At 52.3% G+C, this 26,132-nt stretch overlaps 1 protein-coding gene across 3 annotated transcripts in view; it reads left to right on the top strand.

Annotated features, from left to right (window-relative positions):
• PLEKHG5 (pleckstrin homology and RhoGEF domain containing G5) overlaps positions 1-26,132 on the top strand; it is a 119,019-nt gene that overhangs the window by 30,425 nt on the left and 62,462 nt on the right. Inside the window, exons 1-2 of one of the 3 annotated variants that reach the window (XM_084652106.1) lie at positions 15,581-15,687; positions 19,567-19,643. Coding sequence is in view for 2 of the 3 variants with exons in the window: in XM_084652104.1 (XP_084508230.1) it covers positions 25,909-26,004 (96 nt within the window). In the remaining variant the exon portion in view is untranslated. Of the gene's footprint in view, positions 1-15,580; positions 15,688-19,566; positions 19,644-25,693; positions 26,005-26,132 lie in introns of those variants that run through there. The other 2 variants (XM_084652103.1, XM_084652104.1) reach the window with 2 other exon arrangements.

The following is a 26,132-nucleotide window of genomic DNA, read 5'->3' as shown; positions in this document are numbered from 1 at the left end:
GCTTAACAGTGCACATAACCTCTCCACACCCAAAGCAAACCCTGCCTGTTGGCATCCAGATGTGTCAGCCTCCTTGTTTCCCTGAGCTGACCCTGCTGCTAAGCCTCTTCAGAACAGTGTTTTCCTTGGGTCCCTAGGGACTCTCTTTCCATTGCAGAACTTAAGTCATTTCTGAGCCATTTTCAGCCCATGCTTTCTACTGGTCGCCGCTGAGAGGGGAGGGGTTGGAGCTGTCAGAAAATGATCCATAGTCCATGCTGTAGTACCTTCCCTAGGCTGATTAGTTACATCTCCACAGCCTGGGAACTAACTACCTCTCTGGTTTCTATAGGGCTCATAACCGCCAGTTTCTAGCACCCAAGAGAGTATGCTGCTAATCTGTGACCTGAGCATGACGCTGTGCCCCTCTGCTGGCGGGAGCCAGCAAATCCTGTTTTGTAGTCTGACCCAAAGTTGGGTATATACAAATGTAATTTGAGGATTAACAGGTTCTTGTCCCAAGATCAGTCCCAGTTAGATTATTGTAAAATTAACATATAATTTGGGAACCCCGAGGTGCACAGGTGCAACACTCACACCGTAGGAACTCTTTATATATATAAATCTATGATAAAGATTTATTAATAATTTAGCAAAGTTACACACACACTTAAACTCAACAAGGCAGATAGAGATAATACAGAAAGTACATTGGAATGCCATTCTTCCACCCCGGAATGTTAACTATTATCTTTCTCATCACCATCACCGTCCTCCTCTTCCCTGGTGGCTATCATTCTTGCCCCTCCCAAGGTCTACATCTCGCTACTTGCTGCCCATGGGATGTTACTTTTATAGTAGGTTATGCTAACGTTACCATGTCCAATGCATATTCAATAGAAATCCTTATTTGTATTTCCTCCCCTTAAGGTGTCCGTTTTCTATAGGTTAGTATATATATGATGTTACCCTATTAGCATACACCTCAATTTGTTGCCATGGACGCCTTTGTGGTTGGACGTTCTGTCCGGAACCTTCCAGATGCTGGTGTCAGCTATGTTCTATGGGTGGCTGATGTTGGTATTCTAGACAAAATTCCCCCTCTACTTTCATGCATGCTACTTTCAGTTCCCTATAACTTATGAGTTACTTGCCTTTATCTACACCAAAAGTTATAGGCCTCAAGCCTCACAGTCTACTAAAGCAAAATCTTTAGGATAAAAGCCTGTAGGTTCCTTGCATTACTACTAAATATAATAAAGCAGAATAACAAAGCAATGAATATAATACAGGTAAGTTGGCCCACTGGGCTACAGTTTGAATTTTGCAGAAAGAGGATTTGCTTCTGACAAGAAGAGCGTAGTGCTTAGGTTGTGTTTATGCATTCTTCCCCTCAGCTGTGGGGGATCTCTATGTGAGGATGCCTCTCTGAAGGAGCTAACAGGTGAGGGAAGAAACCTGAAACCCAGACAAAGCTAAAGGAGTTCCTGCTGCACCTTGCAAGCAAATTGTCTGGGCTTATTTATAGATGCAAATAGGTTTCTCAGCTCTCTGATAGGTTTCAGATTGGAAGCTGTGTTAGTCTGTATCAGCAAAAACAATGACGAGTCCTTGTGGCACCTTAGAGACTAACAAATTTATTTGGGCATAAGCTTTCGTGGGCTAAAATAATATATATTCTATAATATATCATCAGATGTATGGAGTGGAAAATACAGTAAGCAGAATATATATTATAGCACATGAAAAGATGGGCGTCGCCTTGCCAAGAAACATCCTCACTGTATTTTCCACTTTATGCATCCGATGAAGTGAGCTGTAGCTCACGAAAGCTTATGCTCTAATAAATTGGTTAGTCTCTAAGGTGCCACAAGTCCTCCTTTTCTTTTTGCGAATACAGACTAACACGGCTGTTACTCTGAAGCCTTGCCAAGTGGGGGGGGTCAGTGCTAACAAGCCAATTCAATTAAGGTGGAAGTGGCCTATTCTCAACAGTTGACAAAAAGGGGTGAATACCAAGGGAGGGAAAATTACTTTTTGTAGTGACCCATCCATTCCCAGTCTTTATTCAGGCCTAATCTGATGGAGTCCAGTTTGCAAATTAATTCCAGTTCTACGGTTTCTCGTTGGAATCGGGACCCATCCTCGGCTCTAGGGTGACCAGACAGCAAGTATGAAAAATCAGGACTGGGGTTGGGAGGTAATAGGAGCCTCTATAAGAAAAAGACCCAAACATCGGGACTGTCCCTATAAAATCGGAACATCTGGTCTCCTGACTCAAGTCTGTGATGTTACCCTGCTGCCCCAGGCTGGAAACCGTAAACAAGCTCTTCCCACTGCGACAAAATGGACACAGGACTCTGGAGTCCTAGAAGCAGGCCTTGGCTGGGCAAAAGCCTGGGATCAGGGTGTGGCCAGCTTAGTCCTGCAGAGCAGGGGCTCTCAATCTTTCCAGATGACTGTACCCCTTTCAGGACTCTGGTTTGTCTTGCATGCCTCCTGAGTTTCACCTCACTTAAAATCTACTTGCTTACAAAATCTGACCCAAAAATACAGAAGTGTCACAGCCCACTCTTACTGAAAAACTACTTAGGTTTTCATTTTTACCATGTCATTATAAAATAAATCAATTGGAATATAAATATTGCACTTACATGTCGGTGTATAGCATATAGAGCAGTATAAACAAGTCATCTGTGTGAAATTTTAGATTGTCCTGACTTTGCTAATGCTTTTTATGTAGCCTGTTGTAAAACTAGGCAAATCTCTAGATGAGTCGATGGACCCCCAGGCGTGCGTTGGCAACCACTGCTGCAGAGGGCAGCTTGCCCTTTAAACCGGAAAGGTGCACGCTGTCCAGCTATCTCCTGCGGGCACAGTAATATTATTGCTAATTGTGGACTTAGTGCTGCAAGCCTGTGCCGCACTGCAGCTGACTCAGGTATTTGTAAGTGCCTCGGTGTTGGGCAGGATGTTACTGTGAGACATGTTTCCTCTTGCTTCATCGTGGCCATGGCAGCTCGTGGGGAGCAGGCCTTTGGTTTTCACTAGATATCAGCCAGGTTTATGAACCCCACCCCTTTCTAGACAAGCAGTAATCATGCTAGTCTGACCCTCCTGAGGCACCCAGCTGGGAGCTAGGCTCCCATGTCCATCCCAGACTCGTTCCTACACACTGTGCTTTCCCATCCCTCCTGAAACTTAGTACGAGGCTCTGTAAATCTGAACAAACTGGGTCCTTGTGTGTGGCCAGAAATAGCCTTGCTCCTTGCCTCTCAAACAGGGGTCCCAGGGGATTCAGGCTGCGTGATGTTACTCAGAAAGCCCTTCTGGGAGGACGAGATTGCTCCCAGCACCACCACACCCCCAGGGAGCTGAGCTGAAGGATTTTCATACGTGACACAGACTCCCCACGGTGCCCTCACGGGAGTGACTGTGGCCTGTGACTCTAGTAGGCTGTCCCAGCAGCCTGTTCTGAGTCCATTCTTCTCTCCTCCCAGTCATGCCATCACTGATTGCAATGGCTCCTTCTCCGCAAGCCCACTGAAAGCTGCCTAGGAGCTCAGTTCTGCTCAATAAATGTATCTGCTCTGGGCCACTGGAGTAATTGTTGGAGGAGAGATGCAATTCCCTTTGCAGAGAGTGGGAGGAATTCTGAGCTGCTGGCCCTGGAGTTAGCCACCCTCTTTTGTGTTCCGTTTTCCTAGCAGCCTCTGGAGAGACCTCAGTCCTTTGGGAGGACATTGTCTCTCTCTTGTTTCTTCTCTCGTTAGCATCAACGATTCCCTCAAACTTTATAATGTTATGATGAAGGCTAAATGAAGGAGCAATTAAATGCCCCTTTGTAACTGATAGAAGCCACTGCCCAAGGCATGGGCCAACATGTCAGGGCCTGAACAAGAAGCTAAGGGGTTTCCTTGGATACTGATTGCAAGTGCAGAGGCTGCGGCATTGTTTCTGTGATAGAAAGAGAGACAGACACATTAGGAAGCCTAGAGATGATGAGGTAGAGTCGTAGTGATGAGCGTGGAAGCTGGGATTCTTTTGGGCCCGGTATTCGCTGGAAAGGCAGCATGGGATTCTGAGCAAGGAAACCCCTTGCTGCCGTGTGTTCCTACTGTGTCCAGGAAAAAAGGACTTGATGTCTATGCTTTGTAACTAAACAGGATGGCACCAAAGAAATATCTGACTCATATAATCTGTTTCTCCTCCTAATGGAAACAACTCAGCAAGGCCCAGGATATTGGCTGACTGCTGGGGCCAAGAGGCAGCAATAGGAAAAGAGCCAAGGTAAGATTTTGTTCCTGCAGAGACCGACTTCTGGAAGGAGTCAGGTGTGCAAAGGTGGTGGATCATTTTCTTCCAATGAAATGAGGAACTTGCTCCTAATAGCAACGAGCTGAAACTTGCTCACAGGAACCATAGAGTTCAGAGCTTTCTTGTCCCTTTCAAGCCTGAAAATTATGCTTTTGCAGGGCATTTGGTTCATGCATTTTAACTACTGACTATGCCAGTCTTTTGGCTTAGGTGGACAATGATTGTTACTCCCGCGTGGCTCCCTCCATAGGAAGGGGCTACTTGTTCCCATTGGAAAAGGCCCAGTCATGGCAGCAAATTCCCTTTGAGAAATACATTTTAATTTTCCATCTGGAATCGGTGGCTGGTTCAGGCCTGTAAAGTCTCTTCCGCACCAATACCTAGCAACGATTTCTGAAGCTGTGTGCAGCCAGCAGGGCTACCCCTTCTGCAGAACTTAGGCGCACAGCTTGTCCCTCCTGAGTATTCATTGTTACATTTCCCCTTAACTCCCAGCATAGCTCCCAGAGGTTTCTCTTTCTTGAGAGAATTTACAAGTGCTGGATTCACAGCCCTGGAGCCACAAATCCTCTGTCTGTTCACACTTCAGGGGCTGAATGATGAATGAATGATTTTATCTAAGTCTCACAGCTGTTGGAAGGCAGGGGGGTGGGGGTGGGGGGGATGGATGGATCCTGCTAGTGGAAACTGCAGTCTCGGGTTTTTACTGGCTTCATACAGAGTGGAATGGTGGCCGCCTTTGGTTGCAGTTGTGCATATTCTGAAAGGACAAAAGGCAGTTTTTCTGCTGATGAAATCTCCCCCCGGTCTTGGCCTGTGTCCCGCTCCCTCTTGGCTCATGCAGAGTCCTGGTTTTATTGGTGAAAATGAAGGTGAACGAGGAGTTTGTGTTTTAGCAACATAGGCAAAAGAGGGGAAATCCCAGCAAACTTCCGGAATTCCTGCAGAATTTCAGGCTGTCCTAACTGCTGCCCGTGTCCCCAGATACTTCAGTGTTAACTGACACTAGTTAATCCCATGCCTCTCTGGGGTGCTGCTTCCCTTTAGAGAGGAGAGAGCTGCTTGCACAGATGGAGAGGTCTCCAGGTATGGGATGTGTGAAGTGGGAGGGGACTGGTACCTTTTTGGAGTACAGGTGTGAGGTTTCCAGCTCTTGGAGGAGCAGGACTTGCCTGAATAAGCATTGGAGGGGGCCCTTTCCCCAGAAAAATGGTCAGATTTGTGCCTGTCAACTGAAACAGAACAGGGATCTGTACCAATGTGTGGGGCTGGTGCCTCCCGCCCACCCCACTAAACAAAATATACGGGGAGTCCTCTCCACTGCGCCATTCGGCTGAGTTATAGGAGAGTTCATCCTGCCACATGAACTTCCTGCTGGCTCCTCTCCCCGCTGTTTCCCAGGGGGTTAGGTATGTTCAAATGATCCTGCTCCCTTTCCGTGTCAACAGCAAAGCTCCCACTGGCTTCAGTGGGAGTCAGACTGGGTCCCACCTTTGCGGTTGCTATATCAGGTCCACATTTCTGCACTGAGGTTAGAACCTGTCCCTCCCTCTTGCTATGAGACAGGCACTTTGTATTTAGCTTTTCCCAGGTCTGCCACTTATTGCCATTGTTACTGTTTCCTCTGTGAGCACCGTCGGCAAACCTGGCACTGCAAACGCACTCGTGGGCACTGCGCAGGGAGTGCCGCGCGGAGGCAGCAGCTGAGGAGGAAAGACCAAGGGGAAGAGCCTCCCCAATCCATACCTGTCAGGCAGCGCAACCTGGTTCACAGAAGGCCTCATTAAACGGCGCTGTTCTGTGTGATCCCGGCTAAGTAACGGTGACACGGCTAGTTACTTAGGGTGATTAGTTCTGGGCAGGCAGTTTAACTTTATCAGCTCAGCCCAGATTAAGATTGTGCCTAATAACCCTAAGTGGCTGGCATGCGGCCCGCCTGACAACAGGTCTGAGCGTCTAGTGCTCTTCCGGCGCTGCAGTATGTGACCCCTTCCAAGAGACGCCACTGGCCCGCCTTCCCCTCCACGCTGGCATAAGGCGTGCCCCTGAAATCCTCTGCTGCTGGAAGCCAGAGGCAAAGCCCTGTGGCAGAGAATGGGGTCCCTCTGACCCTGGAAGGCTGGTTATGTGACGTCGCTGCCCTGAGGAGCCTGCTGCCGCAGGCAGGAGAGATTTGCCTGCACCCTCTCCACCTCCACTAACACGGTCAGCGTTGGGCAGGTTGAGCCACCAGCGTGTGGGCAGGCGCTACTCAGGCTCCAGCCTGGCCCAGGGCGCACCTTGCTGTTCCAGTACTGTGTCCTCTGCGTCCCACCGCCGGTGCCATCAATCCTGGCCTACTCTAGCTCTTGCTATGTCAACCCTGGCTCTTCATTGCAGAGCCTGCCGAGCATGGAATTCAGGCTGTCAGCACTGGGATCTCTCTCCCTCTGGCTTCCTTTTCCTGCCAGCCACATCCTGTCATCTCACATGGCCACTGAGTGACCCCAACTCCCCCGGGCTGCTTTCCTGCTGTCCCATCAGCAGCAGTGCCATGAGACGCCACAGTTCCTTCTGCTTGGCAGGATTGAGGGGAGCGATCCCGGTGTGCTCTGGGTTGCAGCTGAGACGTTGGCCTTCTCAGGTCCTCTGGGGTTGGCTAGGGCAGCATGCTGGCGCTGCCAGCTGCTTGTTATGAGCTGCCGCTGCTCTTCCAGCCTGCCCTAAACCCATGTTAGCATAAGCCTCAAGGCTGATGCTGACAGGTACCCTGGCTGGCTGTCAGGATGTGGCAGGGACCTGCTATTACACAGACACATCATTTTAATTCGCCGCAGATCCGTGGTAGTAGGATCTGAGCAATATTGTGCATCCCCCTGCCCCTCCCACTGACCCACTCAGCTCTGGCCAGTGTCTGGGCACCAGCTGAGCCAGGGGCAGCCTGCTTCAGTGTCTGAAACGACTTTATTTGGAATGAACAACCACAGAGCTGCCATTTTAAAATTATACATCATGGCGCATAAGAAAAGCTTCACAATAGGATTTGTCTTAAAGACCAGTTGAACTGCTTTGGATTAAAGCAGATTGTAAACCCATTCTGGGGCTCGCTTGCCAGTGGATTTAGGAATCTTTGTGTTACCCAGGCTTTATTCCTGGTGGTGAAATTCTTCCATCAGAACTGTGCGTGGGTCTCTGCTCCAGTGTCTGACTCCCTTATTCCCTGCACCTTCCAGAGGCAACGCGAAGCCCCCTCCGACAACCCCATTTGTCCCGCGCGCTGACAGCCATGTCTCTGATGGCAGTGCCACCAAGGCTGCAGGGCTGCCCCCAGGGGCTTGATTCCTGCTCGCCAACTCCATGGAGCCCAGGGAAAGGTCCTTTGCCTGCCCAAGCCCTCGCAGAGTGCGGGCCGTTTTGAGAGCGGGCTAGAGGGCTGAAATGCTGAAGCTGCGCTGAAACCTGTCCGAGTGTGTGGGCACTGATGCCAGGTCACCCCAACCCCTTCAGCATGAAACCCTGTGGCCTGCCAGACTGGCCTCTTCTGGCCTTAAAGTCTCCAAGTCTTCCTCCAGAAATCTCCCGCTGGCTCTGTACCATTATCTCAAGAGTATCTGGGCCCCTGAATGCTGGGGCATTTACTGAGTTGGTAGGTGGGCTGGTGCCGTACAGCCCAGGGGGTAGCCCGGATGGGTCTGAGTTGCAGGCGAGAGCCCCAGCCCTGGGACACAGATGTTGCTACATGACCTAGACTTGTTCAGATTACAAGAGTTGCTGTGTGACCTAAACTTCTAGGGAAGTTCACCGCCTGCCCCACGGCTCTGACAGGGATGGGCCAGCCCAGGGATAACGAGAATAACCAGAGTCAATGAAAGCATGAATTTTGCCAGAGATCAAACCTCCTGCTTCAGGGCTTCAATCAATCTCTAGCTACGAGGGAGTAGGAGGTTTCCTGCCCCTACCTCTGAAGCACCTGGTGTTGGCCATTTTACAGGTGGAATTCTGGGCTAGATGGGCCACAGGTCTGCTCCTTCCTGACAGTGCCTGTGTGCCTCTCTCTAGCCCTTTGGGTGCTGGCATCCTCCAGCGTGCTTGGCCTCTGCTCTTTGTGCCGGTATCTTTCCTGACTTCCTCCCAAGCTGCTTTAAGTGGGTAAAAGCTTGTTTTCTTCTCCTCCTCCAGAACTAATGTGACAGCAAAGCCTGGCTGCCTCCTGAGCAGCCCATAGGCTGGGTTGGGGACCGGGCCAAGAGAATTGCATTCTAGCAAGTTACCTGGGAGCCCCCATGGAATCTACTCCCTGAAGAGATTTCCACCAGAGGCTGGGGGGCCCTGATTCCTACTGCATCTTGCAGACACAAGAGCTGCGTTTTCCCAGAGCGTTAGCTAGCCCACTTCCTTGCTTGTTACTAGCTAATCGCCACTGTCCAGACAGTGGCACAAGCAGTTGTTTATTCTTGGGCAATTGCTCTGTGGCTCCTGGTTCCTGGCAGGAGAAGGTCATGGGCTGGGAGGAAAGAGGGATGGAGGGAGATGAAAGGGACAGATGGAGAAAGGAAGGAGGCCTGATGTGAATTGACCCTCTTAAGGAGCTGGTTTCATTATTTACTTAACTATTACTTTGGCAGCAGGTAGATCCCTCCGAGTATTTCCTGAGCTCCACCACCCCGTCTGCTTTGGTAGCTGTATTCAGGGCAGGCACATCCCAGTCTGGCCAAGTAACGAGACTCCGTTTGTATCTGCTTTGCGTTGCCAGAGCGCCTTTCATCCTAGCAACACAAAGCACTGTACAAACCACAGTCCCTTTTCCAGCAGTATAAAACTCTTGGATCCCTTTGGGCTGGAAGGAATTATGCCAGTGGGGTAGCAGAACAGTCCAGTGGAATCGGGACTGTTATTCAGGAGATCTAGGTTCTAGTCGCGTTTCAGCAGTTGACTCCCTGTGTGACTTGGGCCAGTCACTCTAGGCTTCAGTTTCCCCATTTGTACATGGGCTGTTGGTGCTAACCCCCCTGATGGGCATGGAGCTCTGTGAATGGAAAGTGCTACATATAAAATGCCTGTTGTATTTATTGACTACTCGATGAAGGTCATTCCAGATGAGTCTGTCTTATAGCCTGGTTCCCTGCTCTCTCTCTTGTTAAGTCTCACAGATGGTCACTCTTTGTGCGGTGCCCACAACAAGGGGCAGGAGTTATTATTTTTACAGTTCTTAACTTTAACTTTTTCCATGTTTTGCTTCCATCTGAGTAACGCTGCGATGATCTCACCTCCCTCCCCATCTCTCGCTCCCTCCTCTTCATCCCGTCTGAGTTTAGATCGTTCACTGTTGGCAGCTGGGGCTGTGTTATTTTGCATCTGCCCAGCACACCACTGGGGCCATAGAATACAGGGTGATAAAGTCAAGAGGACCCTCAGGAAAGCCCCGTTCTGAATGGGTCGGTGCTGGCTTTGTGTATCTGAGCTGAACATGGAAATTTTAGGGGTGCTGCCTCCCCTGAACACACTTAGTCCTCTGGCAGGAGGGGATTCTGTCCTGGGACATAGGGGAAACCTGTGAGATCCACCAGAGCCTTTGGTAATGAGCAAAGCGCTTTCCGCAACTCTGTCGCTGTCCCAGTGCTTACTCCTCTCTCCGTCTGCTCCTGGCCTGGCTGACGCAGCTCTGGGGCCTCTTCTGGCCTCTGTTGTTCTGCTTTGCCTGTCTCTGCCAGGCTCAACTCCCTTCCAGCAGCCTGGCTCTTCACCTCACCTTCCCTAGTCGCAGATGCTGGACCGCCTCACTAGTAGCTGAAACCAATCAGTCGCTTCCACTTCTTCACCCCGTCTCTCCTGGAGACCAGCTGTCTGGGGTCTCAGACGGGGCAGCTGCAGCCTCAGGATTGGTTTCTCTGCCCTGGCCAGAAATGACAGCATGTGCCTAGGTGGTTCCAGCAGCCCTTTGCTGGGAGATAGCGAGAGATTCATCGAGGTGGTGACAGTCTGATTACAATGAGTCTCCTGTGCATTCAGGGGTCCCATGAGATGATGAATTGGAGCAAAGCTTCTGGTTATGGAGGGTGTTCATCGAGGGTTTGGTTAGAGGCCCATTGTTATGGGCCATTCTTCCCTGTCGTTTTCCAAGTGACATGTGGGCGAGTGAGTGTAACCCAGACTGAATGTCTTTGGAAGTAGCATTTCTCCCAGTGAAGGGCAGAGATGTGGTGTGGGGGTGGACGTCTCAAAGCCTGGAGCTGGGGGAAAGGGGACAGAGTAGACCCATGGAGACCTGCTCCCCTTTGCAGAGCCAGCTTCGTGTATTGCCCGGCACAAGTGGATTTATATGGAGAGCTTGTTGCTGTTAGTGGGACAGCTTCATTGATAAGCCTTTGTCTTTAGTGCTTTTCACCTGAGGATCTCACAGCTCTTTACAAACCCTGATGAGCTGAGCCTCCCAGCAAGGTAGGTAAGGGATATGCCACTGAATTAAAGTCACCTCTGTGGCGTAACACAGAAGCTGTTTGACGGTGCACAACATCACTGTGTGATGGTTCATGACAGGCAGTGAAGACTCCTGCATCCAGTAGAAGTGAAAAGGGATTTAGGTCAGCAGGATGTAATCACCTGAGCTGGAACTTGGCAAGGATGCTGGCACTGCGTCCACTTTCACATTGCAGCCTGAGCCACGTTTGACCACGGCTGACTGGCCACGTCCCTTTGCAGTAAGGATGTCCATGTCTCGTTCTCTCTGGGCTCCTTTGTGTTCCTTAACCTGTGAGTAAATACAGATTCTCTGTACTGAGCTGTGGTTCCCACTGCTCTGCGACCCATTGATAAAATCTCCGTGCTCGGGAAGCTTTGCAGCTTTGGCCCATTGCCGTGTTTGAGATTATTGGACATTTTTGGAGCTGGGGCCCAGAGCGGCAGGTCAAAGGGAAATCCAAGCTACGGTCAAGTTGCATGTACCCCGTGTGAAGCTGTCAGGAAGAGAGAGGCTGTAATGCACTTGGTTAGGGGCTAAATACAAACCTGCCCTGAACGCAGCAGCGCTGCCATCTGTACAAACAGCAGCCCTGTGTGCTCCGACGCACTGCGGCTCACCGAGCTCCGTGCCAGCAGTTCCCCCTGGGAGTTGGAAAGGACTTCTCTGCTCTGCTCCTCTCGGCCTCTTACTTCAAAATGTTTGAAAAACAGTTTTTCAGCCTGCAGTCAGATATTTCCTCCACCATCAGCTTGAGAGGAGAAGAAACGTATTTGTTTGTCTTGTTGGCAGGGCCCAGGGGTGGGAGAGGAGCAGGGAGCTGATGTCTGGGTTTTGGAACCCTGCCATGTACGAACCCTGGGCAGTTCTGCATGCGAGCTGGTACTGCTCTCCCTGGGGAGGTTCACCCAGAAGACACTCAGTGTTCCTTAATGCCCCTCTTCTAGTTGCACAACCTCTGGGTTTGCCACAAGCTGGAGAGAGACCTTGTGGGACTGTCTCTACAGGAGGTGGATTCCCTTTGAGTCCATGTTACCGTTCTGGGACTGGCTTCCCCCATGGAATAATTAGATCAACATTTGATAACATCCTCTTAGAATTCTTAAACCTCAACTTAAACCTTCTGTAGAAAAACCTTAGATTTAGACTGCTGGCTTAACCCTTAAATCACTGGCTTTCCCCAGACTGCCAGCAAATGAATCCTTAGCATGCCAATCTCTCGACTCTGCAGCCTCTAAAGGATTAATGGAAATACAGCATGAATTCCAATTCCAGTCACTCTGGTTGTTAGTCTGTATTGTAAATTGCAGTCTGACTCCGCTGATATTCAAAGCTTAGTTTCAGTGCGCAGGAAATCTTGCTGCTTTTGAGGTGGTGAGATGCTTGTGGGCTGATGAGTTGACAAAGGTCCAGGAGACCTGGGAGGAGTTTTTAGAAATGATGCATATGAGGAAGAGCCATGCAAATACTCATTATAGTCTAGGACTGTATAACAGATATACCAGATTCCAGACAGCCGTTTCCTTTCCCTTCTCCTTTACTGCCATTCTTTCCATTTCAGAGAGTCCCTTTAGATCTGTTCCTACTGTTCCCATATTGTTTGTTTCTATGATGATTATCCATGCACATGTGTATATAAAACTCTCATAAACAGGATAAATTGCACGCGAATGGAGGCCCTACCGCTCCCTTGGGAGTTACATGGACCCTCTTTCTCTCTGTTCTGTGTAACGTGCTTTCAAAGGAAGCGTCTGGCCTTTCTCTCAGCCAAACGGAGCCTGGACATCTAGGCAGAGTGCCCAGGAGGCTAGTGGTCTCTGGAAGATACAAACCCAGATCCAGCTAACCAGCGAAGAGCCACTGGCTGCCACATCCCTATGCAGAGTCATATTTTTGAAGAAACTCTCCTCAACTGAAGAATCAGGCACCTACAGGTGACCCTAAAATACAAAACCAGACTAAAAGAGCCCCCAGTTCCCAGGAGCCACTCACTGCACAGCTCGGAAGCTGAGTTGTATCAGGGGCGGGTTTAGTGGGTTTCAGTGGATGCAGCAGCTCGGTAGGTTGGACCAGGGGAAGGACAGATTACCTGGATGGATTTGAATAATTCTCCTGTCTGAAGGCTCCTTGCCTCTGGCTGCCTTCCCCAGTCCACGCTGGGCAAGGAGGGGGAGCGGCATCCAACACAGCGCATCTCCCCCAGACTGGCATTGTCGCAACCTCCAGCACTTCGTTCACACCTCAGGGTAATTCTGTCTGCCCCAAAGGTCCTGCTGCCTGATAACTGAAACTCTGTGACCTCCCGCACGCACCGGGTGAGAAACAGAAGGTGCTGGGCTGTGCTAGGGAAGGAGACACGCAACTCCAGCTAAGGCCACGTGCCCCTCTCAAACACATCCACATGCCTCGGGGGCAGTGCTGTCTGCTCACTGAGCCCTGAGCCAGCAGTGCCTAGCTGTGGAGTTTGGCTGAGAAGAGCCACCCTGGTGCATTCACACAGGACTCTCTGCGGAGAGCCAGAGATGTCAGGGATGGGAAGGGCCCCTCCAGTCCATTTCCCAGTGGCCAAGGGGATATTTCCTAGGGCTTTGCAGTGTTATGGTCCCAGTGACCAGGCATAGGCCCTGCCCCCAGGTCTGAGAGTGATTTAACCATCCCTCTCCCTACCTCAGCCTCGCCGTGTGGCAGCTAAACACAGGCTGTCTGTGCAGCAGCAGTGGGAGGGTGACATGGCTTTCCAGAGCGGGGTGTGGTTCTGTGGCATCCTTCCTCGCACGCCAGCCTGAGTCTGGGAGCTCGGATGAGGCTTGGTTTTCCCATGTGCTGTCCTGGGGAGAAGGGAAGGCAGCAGGTGCCAGTGAGATGGCCCTTTAGCGGAGGGGCTGGGGCCTGTTCGTCCAGGAGAATAAAACGGATAGCTCTGCTCTCAGCACGGAAGTGCTGGCCTGTCTGAAATGAGGAACTCGGGGGCTGTGCTGAGCACCACGCAGCCCGGCTAGCCCCTGGCACTCTGCAGCGGAACGGTGCTCACTCCGCCAGTTGCCTGAGCGGCCAGTCTCGCCACGGAGAGGCTGGAGCCTTTGCAAAGGCGAAGCGCTGAGGGCGCTGCTGATGGCACTAGCTGGAGCCGGGCGCAATGTGGGCAGGCGCCAGGGACGGTGGGTGAGGCGCCAGGCACTGCACAGCCTCAGCCGAGGAACGCGCCTGCAGGCTGCGACTCAGCCGCGTCAAGCGGGCTTGTATTAAGCATTCCATTTGCTTGGGGCGAAATGGGAGGACGAAACCACGGGGCAGCTTCCGCTGTGTGGGGGGCAGGCCGGTGCGGGGGCTGCGGCATCCCAGGGGGATGGTGCAACCCTAGAGCATCAGGCCATGCGTTCGGGCAGCTGGTGCTCAGGCACCCTGTGTGAGCTGGGAAAGTGGAATCCTTGTAGAAGGCAGCTTACAAGGAGCTGATCAGGGATTTGCAGTGCAATGAGCTTCCTGTCTCCCCCGGGGGAGCACCAGGGGTTTGGTGTGCAAAGCCTGAGGGGTGTGTGAGTCCCTGTCAAACAGCTGGGGGCACTCGCCTGGCCGCTTCTTTGAAGCAGGTGGCAAAAGCCAGCCCAGAAACTATGCTGCTGCTCTCGTGGTCCGTGACTGGTGCTGACGGGGGGGGAGGGCCCGCTGCTCGGGTTCTGCCGTGATGCCAGCTGGCTGTCCTGCTGTCTGGACCAATACCTCCACCTGTTCCATGGGAATCCCGCTTCCTGGTGCTCCTGGCAGGAAGGTCTGGTCTCTGCAGGGAGGCTCTATGCGTTGCTGATACAGGACATAGCTGGATGGGGCTGGCCAGCTAAATGGGAGCAGCTCACCTGAGCCTAGCACTGGGTCTGGGGAGGAAGATCTGGTCCTTCCCACTTGTGACCCTGGTGCCCAGGAGCCCTGACTGGAAGTAGGATTTAATATAGGTCTAGCTTCATGCTCAGTCTTGCTGTGGGCCCAGGGTGGGCAAGCCCTGCTGTCACCAGCTTTACTGTCTCTAACAGCTGACTCCTTCGCGACCTTGTTCCTCGGGGAGAAATGGTCTTCAGTATCTTGCTGCTCTTCGAGAAAAGTCCAGTGTTCCCATCCCCAGGCGGGAGCAGTTCCAGCCCCTGAGCTGTGTCTCCTGGATACTCTTTCTCTCCCGCCCGTAACCCCCATCACTTCCTCGGGCAGGTCCCCAGCGCTGAGGCAGAGGTGGCAGGAGAGTGCCCAGCATTGCATTCCCAGACACCCGTCTCTGTCTGCGATAAATAAGGGTTTCCCATTCATCTTCCACAGACTGCTGCCTTGACCAACTGCCCCCGCCCTCCCCTGCCTCTCCCAGGGGGGCTTGTCTCCTCTAGGCCTGTCTTCTAGTCCCAGACCTAGCAAAGCTGGATGCATTTGAGCAGTCCCACTGGGCTCCATGGGGTGACTGTGTGCACCACCTTACTCCCCTGTGGACGTGTTTGCAGGATCGGAGCGGGGACTGTAAGCGCCTTGGGGCAGGGACTGGCTTTATTTGTGGCTTGTGATCATGGAGCTTGTAGGTGGGACTTAACGTATTGTTAGTAATAGTAAAGCCTGGCCATTGTTCTCCCTCTCTGACGCATGCCTCTGTGGCTCCTTTTGGAGCTGCCTGAGCTTGGTGTCTCCTCTGAGGTCACAACCTCCCTTTGCTGCCTTCCTCCCCAGGTCTGTCACCCAGCAGAGCTGCACGGGGAGCCGTGGCTCAGTTCCTGCTGCTTAGTTCTTGTGTTCCCAGGCGCAGTCTGAGATAAACACATTTCCTCAGTGCACTGTTGTGTCTGCATCTCCCAGCTCTGCTTCCTCCTTCCTGACGTGTTCGGCTTGGAAACTCTCCTCCTGCTCCTTTGCAGCTCCTACTCAGTGCCCTGGATCAAATGGAGCAGGAAAGACCCCATCCCTACGGCTTCCTTCATGAGTGGGTGAGTGCTGGGCTCTTCCTCAGGGCTGGAAACAGAATAGTGGCAGCTCTCCTCCCGAGGAGGAGACAGGATCTGCCCTCGCTGCTGGGGCTGACACTTGGCTGCCTCTGCCACGTTTGTATAACAATACAAACTGCAAACCACGCTGAATAAGAAGCTGCTACTGCCTTATTCCCTGCAAAGCCTCCACTGAGGGAGGTTCTGTGGGAAAGGGACGCAACTGGAGAAACTCAGGGCACAGTACCGAGTCCCCAAAACAGTTTTGAAAAAAGTCTCTCTCTGCCGGCTTCGTAAACCCACCCAATGATCTCATTGCTATGGGGGTGCTTCACAGGGGAGCTGCAGCCTCCTGGAGCTTGGAGCGCCTTCTGGAAAAGGTTTGTGAAAGGAGGGTTTCTTTTTTGTCTTGGTGAGTGACCGAAATGCCTGCCTGCCTGTACTTCCCTGCAGCCCTTCTCTAACTGGGGCCCAGGACCAGTACAGCAGCAGGGAGTTGCTTTTAGCACAAGACCTGCCTAGATGGTATCAGATAAAATTTCCGGGGACCCTTCCCTGGACCCTACGCTTGGGTTCCATCCCCGTCTGATTTATCTGTAAAGATTCATTATGCCTAAAAGCAGAGTGTGTTTGCTCTCTAAACGAGCGTCCGAAGGATGAGTTGGGTACTAGCCATGGGTAATAATCCAGGATTTGAATCTCAGAGGACAAATCTCTGTGGAGGATCTGTAAAGAATGGTCATTACTTGAAAATGTCTGACAGTCACAAATGCCCAGTGCGTCTGTCTGTCCTACAGGAGACCAATCCTGTGTAGTCCAAGACACGCTGCTGCCCTGGGCGGTTTCCAGCAGCAAAGGCTGCTCGCTGAGAGGTGGTCGTGTTGTTGTGTGTTTGGAATCTCCTTGCCCTGGTCCCAGGGTGCGGGGTTGAGTGAGCTCCCGGGTCTGGGCTGCGCACTGCGCCGGGGCTGAGCTGGCAGTGTCATTGCATAGGTAGCCCGTGGCATTCTTGGAGTGGGTTATAGCGAAGCTCTGTGACTTCTGCCAGGCGCGCCAGTGGGGTGACCTGCTCTGGACAGTGGAGCATCGTTAACCACTGACCAGCAGCTGTAAGGTGGCACCTTTCCTGGCACAGCGCCAGGCTGCAGCTTGGAGGGGTCAGTGCTGCTGCTTAGCCCCTTGGTGTGTTCTGGGGAGTTGAGCACAAACTCAGACTCCCCCACACTCCCAGGAGTTGATGGACCTAGCGCGCTTCATTGGTCAGAGCGGCCTTTTGAGTCCCATGAAGCTTTACGCATGTGCCTCAGTCCTAGCCCTGACCAGTCCGCAGCTGTGCCGGGCACCCTGACTGCTGCTGCGATCTCGCTGGGCTGTCTCTGCTCCCGCACGGACGCCAGCCCTCCCTGCTCTGGGAGAGCAGAAGGGGTAACTGGGGGAAGGGGTAGATCTGGAACAGAGCTGGAGCACCTGGCTGTGCGACCATCATCCTTACCACCTAACGGACTGGCAGGGACAGAGATCTGCCTAGGGTGTTTCTAAGGCCTCTGACCTCGGGATCTACCTGCTGGTCTACACCCTTCAGCAAGATCAGATTTCTACAGGGGACTCTGCAGCTGGGGTGTGGGGGGAGCAGAGACACGCATTGAAATGAACCAGAGCACAGTAAGGATGAGGTCTCTGCCCACCCCAGTGCACAGAAACCGTCCTCTTGAGGCAGGTGTCAGGGACGCAACCCCTGCCTGGCTCGGCAGCAAACCCGAGTGAGAGGGCAGGCACGTCTGACAGTAGATGTTGGTGGCAGAGCAGAAGGACTAGGCTAACCGAGGCAGAGGGCAGAGCACAAACCCCAAGCAAAGATGAGTGGCTGTGTAGAGATTAGTGACTCTGAAACCTGTGTAGAGATTAGTGACAATGTGCAGAAAGAGACGATAGACCAAATGCAGAGGCTTTCCTGAAGACACAAGCATAGGGCCCCCTTCGCCCTTCTTGAAGTTGCTGGTCAAGATACCCACTTTCCCTTGGAAAAGGGCACTCACTGCTCCTTAGCTCCCAGCCTGCCACTTGGATACAACCTCCACCTAGAACGGAATTCGGAGCGGGAAAGCTGGTTGCGAAGCCGCTGGCAGGGGAGATTGTGGGGCGTGAGGAGAATGTTGGGGGCTAGGCCTCGCACTGCGGAGTAGGTGAACGGAGCACTAAGCCCAGAGATGGGGCTAAAAGGAGAAGGCGTCAATACTTCATCTCACTCCTTAAATGGGAGCCCGTTTGGCCACGGTCAGTGCTCTAAGTGGAGAGGAGCTGTGGCGTGTCAGTCCTTGCAAAACAGCAGCAGACGTAATCGGCTGCTTGGCCTGACGCTGCCTGTGGACCGAGGATAATGGCCTTTTAAACACTCTTTGTTTATGGTATCTTGTCTCTGTATAATCAGGGGCTTAGTGTTGTAGCCAGTAAAGTCTCTGAAGTCAGTCAGCAATGAATTCTGAGGGTTATAAGATGGATCATGCTCCAGTACCAAAGAGCGCCGCAGAGGGACCAACCTGGTGCAGCTTGTCAGCCCATTGCCGTGTTGATCAAATTTTGCCACTTGGCTTCAATTTTCTGCATGTTGCCAATCTTGGAGGCTCAGAGCGAAAGATGGATTAATCTCTGCCCTATGAATTTGGGGAGGGTTGTTTTTCCCCAGTTACTGCATTGACAACAGTTGCCTTTGGAGCACAGTCCAGGAGCTGCAATCTGGGCTCACTTCTGGGTATTGGGTGGTATGAAAGTACCCTGTGCTACAGTGATGGACAGAGATGAAGGTTTGGGAAGGCACAGGCTGCAGTTATACCTAGTTAGCTGAGAACTCCCATCCTGTCGGCTCCCTGCTGGAAGTCAGGCTCAGTCCCACTAGCACAAATCTATCCCTGAAGTTATAACTGTCCAGGTTTGGGGATCACTTGTGCTTTGTGGACACTTTCTGGTCCACCTCAGTAGCTAAAGGCAGCTCAGAATCCTTACGTTGAGCTCCGAATACAGGAGCAGCCGACTGAGTTGTTTCAAGTTTCTGGAGGGTCTCCAGTGTCATTTATCGGGTTGGGAAGTGGCACTTCATAAGGCAGGATAATAGTTTCCATTGCTCCTGCCCCACTTTGCAAACTGCTTGGTGATGAGGAACAGAGCTCCCCGGCAGGTGTACTCGTGCGTTTGGTTCCTTTTCTCCCCCTTCCTTCAGCTGCCCCCACCCCCTCCCTCTTGAAAATAAATGGCGTAAGCCTACACTTTCTAATGTGCCCACGAGTGTGGGTGCCTCTGGCCGTGGGCCCTTAGGAAGCGTGTGGGTGTGTAACTGTTACATGTTGTTCCAGTCAGCCAGTTCAGGGAGGTTTGCTGCTGCAGCTCCGCTCTTCCGACAACGTTCCCTGTGGGTTTCTGCTCCCTTCCTCCCAGTTCTGAGCAGTGACCAACGAGAAGCATAAGGTGCTTCCCATGCTGGGCTCTAGCTCCATTGTGTGAAGCACTCCCCCCAGGACTGCACCCAGTGTGGGCGCCCGCACTGCCGAGGGCGTGGGTCGCTGCGTTTGGCCACAATGAACGGAGCCAGGCTCTGCTGGAACTAGTTTGCAAACGGTGGTCTAACCTCGGCCTATGTTTAAAGCCATTCTGCCTAGTCACTGCAGCACAGAGCCACGGGAGCTGGGCTTCACAGCACAGTCTCTCTCCAGCAGAGATCTGCTGTCCACAGGGGAGCAGTGTGACCCTTGGGGCTGGCTGGCTCCAGGGACCGTGACCTTGGGGGTCACCAGCTCTAATCCAGACTGGGAATGACTGCACAGCACTGCCCATTGGCTGTCCCTTCCACCCCGCTCTGTGATGGCTAACTTCCTCCTCCTTCTTCTCCAGATGATCGGACTCTAACAGAGGACAAGGTTCTGCGCTGCCAAAACCCTGACTGCATTGACAAGAGGCGGGCTCTCAAGGTACTATGGCTGGGGTGTGTGGGTGGGTGTGTTGGGGGGTTTTATTGGGGATTCGGGAGGGTTCCCTGGGAGGCAGGGAATATTTCTAGCTCAGAGCTGCCTTGATGCTCCATAACTATTAAAGTGGGTGCTAAAGACACAGCTGGCTATCTGGCCTCATCTCCCCGCCCCAGCATAAGAGCTGTTTCTGCCCCTCCTGGGCGAGGTGGGCTGAGGGTGGAGTCACAGGCCACACAAGCATTTGGATTGAGGTGGGCACCTATGCGTGTGGCCGGCTTTCCCATTCCCAGAAATGGTGACGACACCGCCAGTTCCGTCTGGATGAATGGCTCCCAGGAGCTAGCAAAGCCCAGCCATCTTATCAGGAAGAGGTTTCTCCACGGAGATTTAGGGCTGCCAGATCATTCAGTGGCTTCTTACGGAGCTTAAGTGTTCTTGGCAGCGTGACAGAGGGAAGTGTCTGTCTCTATAGCCAGTGAGTGCAAAGAGGAGTCTGGGGAGACAGCACTTACCACCCTTTCCCACCCCCTCTCCCTGCCTTGCAAACCAAGATGTCAGTGAGTTTTATGTGAGCCCCATTATGTCACTTTGTTCTTCCTTGTGGCCCTTGCCAACAGAATCGCGTTTCCAGACAGTCACAGGAGCCGGGCACTGGCAGCTGGCAAATGAGTCATTTCAAATGGGCTATTGAGTTTCTTTGGCTCCTTGTCTGAGGATCCTCTCTGGCTGGAGCCAGAGGGGCCCACAGAATGTTCGCACCGGGGCCGGCTGTCATTTTCCTTTTGCTTTCGCTTTTAAGGTGCCTTCTCTAAAATTGGTGATGGAGCTGTTTGACCCCATGTGAGTAGCTGGGTCTAAGTGCAGAGCCAGGGATCCTAGAGAAAGTGGAAAATACAGTAGCTCCAGGGTATCTGCTGCTGTACTTACCTGCGGAGACCCACGTCTCCCTGGCAGCTGTCTGATGCTGACTCATGTGACACATGTCTCTCTGCCATGGCAGCGTGTGCGGGAGAATGGGGTGGAGCAGGTGCATGAGACAAGTACCCTGAGGTCACACGGCTTGCTTCAGCCCAGCCTGAGTGTCTGGCAACAGCTGGACTCTCTCTCTCTGCTCCTGGGGCCCCCGCTGCAATGAGAGAGAAACTGCCTCAAACCATAAAACTGGTGTAGTATTCTGGTATGGGCCACTGGCACAGCATCCACATGTGAGCAGGGCCAGGTTGGCTTTTTCATATGTGCTCTCCAGTTTGCCTGCAGCAGGGAACCCCGTCTGGGGTTAGCAATCAGAATAAAACAGAGAGAGGCAGTGCAGACATCTTGGCTGGGGGTCTGAAGACCCTGACGTAATCCTGGCTCAGCTACTAACTTGTTGTGTGACCCTGGGCAAATCACCTTCCCAATCTGCAAAATGCTGATAGTGATACCCATCTTCCTCACCCTTGCGCTGCTCTGAGATCTGTGGAGGACAAGCCGTGTGTGTTTGTGAGATCTGTGGAGGACAAGCACTGTGTGTGTGTGTTTTCACACACTTTTTTTGTCCAAAGATGGGCTCTTTTCTAAAGCAAAACCTAGCACAACAAATTGTTGACATTATTGCTTTTCATACAATTTTCTGCATTTTTTTAATCAACCGTTTTATTCAAGTTATTGTGGAAATGTTTCATTTACTGAAACCATATGCTTATGGATAAAGAAAAATTTCAATTACAATGTCAAAAACTTTCAATAAAAAATTCAGTTACAATATTGTGAAAAATGCGTCCACTTTACCTCTGCAAACCAGAAACAATTTGGAATTTTTTTGGCAGTGTTTTTCCCATTTTTTTTCAGCCATCTCTTCTCTCTTGGGACTGGCCACTAAAGAGGAGATGAGCTCCTTGGGGCAAGACACTATCTAAGTAGCTGGGCATCCTGAAGTGCTCTGGGTATCGGGACGGAAGGTTCTGTTTGTTGGCTAGAATGGGTGCATGGCAGCATTTCCAGTGCCTGGGGTTAGTACTTGTGGGACGCCACTCTGTGCTCTTGGCAGTGAGAGTTGTGAGTCTGGGGAGTTTCTTAGGCAGACACTTTGGCGAGCTGGTTTTAATTGTTGCATCTGGGTCTAGAGGGCTTTGGGCAACAGGCACATGCTCTTGTGTCTGAAAGTATTCCCTGCCCCTAGATACCTGCTCTCTGGAAATGTCCTGCTGGGCATTCAGCTCGTACACAGGGAATGGGCATTTTCCACCTTGGGGTAGGTTTTGCAAGTGACAAGGGGAGAGATTTTTAACGGCTGTATGGTCTGTAGTGTTGTCCCCAGTGTAGCCTAGGCTGTGTCTGTCTGTACTCTCCACAACGAGGGGCAGACATCAGTTCCTGCACTTTCATTTTGGCTCTTTTAAGTCTCACTATACTAGTAAAGTTGGGGAGTAAAGCTGACTGGCCAGAAGCCATTTAACAGCTAGCTGCTGACTTTTTATAAATTAGCCATTTAGTTGAAAGCATAAAGCCAGGCCATTGGCTGGGGATCTGGGGCTGCTGAGACCACAGACTGCCTTTACGGTACTTACCTTGGAAACAAATGGTGTTCCAGACAGGGAACGTCAGCCAGGCTGCTAATTTTACCCTCTCAGCGAGGAGCACGACACGGCCAGCCACTGGCCTTCCAGCTCTCAGACACTCCATCTGCCGGGAGCTTTGAGTTGCATGTTCTCCCTGGAACCTGAAAGCAATCTGGGGTAGCAGCGGATTCAGTTCAGTGTCAGCAGCTCCCGTATAAATCCCCTGCCAAGCTCCCTTGTAGTGCTGCTGAATGCTGTACACAATCAACTACTTGTGAGCCGAGAGCCCACCTCGTGTCACTTACAGCGTTGCCCCAGGATGGGAAACTGCAATAGTCAGATGTTGGGCGTTGAGTGTGCAGGGACCGTTGCCTGCCAGGGGTGACGCTGCATCTCCTGCTCTCCTTCCTGGAACCCAGAGGTGGTTATCTCAGCTGCTGCACTGTCTGTCTGTCTGGTGACCTGCAAGCCAGGAGTGCTCTGTCCCTTAGTGACTGGGCCAGGGTGCCATTCTGCAGTGAGGAATGTCCCTTGAGGAGAAGGCCTGAACGCTCTGCCATGGTTGTTTGTGAGCCCTTCCTCTACACTGGCCCAGGGAAGCCGGCAGGGGAGCGTGGAGCAGCGCTCTGATTATGGAGCGCACCGCGCTGCCTTCCCTACGGTCCACAGATCCATGCCTCTGACTTTCCCAGCGGGAGGGAGGGGGGCGGCTGCCAGCAGCAGAGTTCAAAGACCTGGGGCCAGTGTGTCCCTCCCTAGGTGGAGTTTGCAGGGCAGATGGGGTGGTTTGGGTACCAATGGCTGTGATTTCCTGCGGGTTGGCAGTAGGAGCTTTCCAGTAGCTCTGACAGATGCCAGCCTGGCGCATGCAATGGGGTTGGCAATGTGTCAGCAAGTGGGTTTCCTGCTCCGGTGAATTCAGGCCCCTAGCCCCCAGCACTGCGGGGCTTGTGTGCAGCAGTGTCAGGGGATGGGCAGGGTTGTCTCTGTTGTCGGCAGGGTGGGGCGATTGCTTGTCTTGGATGAGCAGTGGGCATGGGAGTGAAGCCTGTTTTTAACCTATTCTGCATAGCAGAATGATCGTGATTTTTTTTCCATTCCTTAGTTCCTGGGCTCCCGGTGGGTTGTTAATATGGCACATAGATTCATAGAAGGTTAGGGTTGGAAGGGACCTCAGGAGGTCATCTAGTCCAACCCCCTGCTTGAAGCAGGACCAATCCCCAATTTTTGCTCCAGATCCCTAAACGGCCCCCTCAGGGATTGAACTCACAACCCTGGGTTTAGCAGGCCAATGCTCAAACCACTGAGCTATCCCTCATGGCCCTGCAGCTCCGTGGCTGGCATGGATTCGTCACGAATGGAGCTTGTTCCCAAGTCCCCAAAGAGGTGCCTGGGAAAGCTCCAGGTGTGCCAAGCTCTGTGCAGCCCCCCACACGGGGAGCAGAGCCTAGGTCGCAGGTTCCCACACACAATGGGATTATTGTGAGAGCCAGGGCCCCTCCCTCGGGGCTAGGTGGAGCTTTCGCAGAGGGCTGCTGCTTCTGCTCTGGTACTTACAGCAGCGCTAAAGAAGAGACTGGAAAATGAGCTAATGCGTCTTTCGAGCATGCACAGGAAATCTCCATTTATCCACAGACTGTCTGCTCAGCACAGTGTGCGAGTTTTAACCAAAGAACAAAGGAAAGGGCAGCAATCAAAGGCACAGTATGTGAGATGAGGTCATCTGCTCTCTGCACAGGACGCTCCACCCCTGAGCCTGGCTGGGAGGAAGGCGCTCAGTTCTAGGGACAGGCTGGGAGTTCTGTGTTAATGCTGTCACCCCAGAGCCCAGTGGAGATGCCTAGGCAGCAGTCCCTAGAGGCACTGGAGGGCTGTGCTTGCTCTTCAGTGATTTCCAGCCTCCCTAGAGCAAGCAGCCCAAGGAGAGTCCAGCTGGGATTTAACTTCACCATCACAGCTGTTCCTGATCCGATATAATTCAAGCTAATCTAATTGAGCCTGTTCATCCTGTTTAGTTGCAGGGAAAGAATTAGTTTGCATGTTGACATAGCCTGCAGAGGAGGGACCTCTGGGAGGGTGGTGCCCCCTGGCAGACTAAAAATGGGGTGCAAGGTGCAGGAGTCTGCCTTGCATGGTGTCATGCCACCTCCAGTGGTCCTGGAACTAGGGGGTGCTGCTGCAGCCCCTGGCTTGAAGTAGTAATAACATACACCAAATACATGGTTCCCATCATCAGCACCCCCACCATACAAATTGTTCCAGCCTCCTGGCCACCCGTCTGGGCTGCTGCCAGCCGTAACCCATTCACAGGAGTGTTACAATCACTTGCAGTGGGAGTCTGGAATCACGCAAGGGGTCTGGAGTTAGCAGAAATGCAGCTCCATGTCTGCGACATCACAGGTGTTTGTCTAGATAGGCTCCATGTCTGTGTGCAAATGGGGCATGGGGCCGTAGTGGCCAGGTGTTCATGCAGCGTGTCAGAGCGGAGCTGGTGTGGGACTGCCAGGCTCTGTTGAGATGGCAGAGTCCTGCTCTGGGAGTGTGGGAGAGAACTGCTGATGGGGCAAGGGTCTCTGTCAGCAGCAGAGCTAAATGGTATGTTGAGGCTTGTTGCTTTCCCCATTTGTGTTTAGTTCTTGGGTTCATTTGGGCAAGTTGCAAAATTATTTCTGAATGTGCCAGTGACCTTTGCCCAGACAGTGGGGAGAAGTGAAGATGGTGTTATTAGGTATTCACCAGAAAGAAGTGTCCTCAGAAACAGATGGGGAACTGGGAGTGAAAAGCTCCAAAGCCCATTACCAACTTCCCAACCATTCCCATCCTTCATGGTGACCCTACTCCAGGGGCCTGTCACACTTCCCTAAGGCACCCCAGAAAGTCTCAAGGAATTCTCAGTCCAAACCTGAGACGCACACAGCCACAGTGAGCGACAAGGGCTTTAACCTCTCTACAGCTCATGATTCCTCAGATCCACCTCTCCCAGAGGCAAGGCCCTTACAGGCTGTTGGCCAGGAGAATTGCATAGCTGCATGTCTAGGAATGGCTTCCTGGAAGTTTACAGGCAAACTGCTCTTGCCTTTGTGCAGTGCAGAGCGGAGGCCGAGTGTAACAGCTGACGCTAACTGTGGAAGTGTCTTCACCATGAAACTTACCCCAGTGTGTCTTACACACGTCATCATCATCACCACTCCCTGAGCGTTTCCCAACTCCGTGAATGGGGCTGCTGCCTGCTGGGACCTAGAGTCACCGCTAACTGGGTGTGTTTGATACAGTGCATGCCGCACAAGACGGTTTATGACTTTGCAGCTCTGCATTCTTCTTCCATCTCCTGGTACAAAGTCTCAGCCTGGGACAGCACAGCCCTGTCTCCTTGACCCTATGTCACTGTGCTGCAGAGGGGGAGTCTCCCTCTCTCCCTCCCTCTCTCCCTCTCCCTCCCTCTCTCTCTCTCCAGTGGGAGTTTGTGTTACACATTTAAACGTTTAACTTGCTCTCCTCAGCAGCTTTTGGAACACATGAGTTACTGGTCCCGCATCCAAGTGGGTCTGGGAGAGTGGCCGGCCCAGTCAGTGCGTCGATCTCCACATGCCCATGCACAGAAATAGTTCTAGTGAGGATCTCGCCTCCTAATCTAATTGATCGTTAATGTAAAGCTTGAGTGGATTTAGGGCATCTTATCTCTTACTGATCAACCAGCTCTGCTGGTTCAGGAGCTTGCTCTGGGAATGTTCTGCTCCCCCTCTGCACTGAATCCACAGGCAGCTAAAATTTCCGCTGGCTTTTCAGACATTGGCTGTTTCCTGGTGACCGTTTTATTCCAGGTAAGTGTGGCAGGTTTTTATAAATGCATTCGAGGGAGCCCTGGCTAATGCTTCACTTGAGCAGCTGGCAGTTTGCTACTGATGCGGTGTTGGGCAGGAGCCCTGGAGCCGAGTGCTCCTTCTTCCCT

Source organism: Lepidochelys olivacea (assembly GCF_965140295.1).
Source record: "Lepidochelys olivacea isolate rLepOli2 genome assembly, chromosome: 18".
Classification (NCBI taxonomy): Eukaryota; Metazoa; Chordata; order Testudines; family Cheloniidae; genus Lepidochelys; species Lepidochelys olivacea.
Note: the sequence above shows the minus strand (reverse complement) of the source record. Positions and strands in the feature narration are given on the sequence as shown.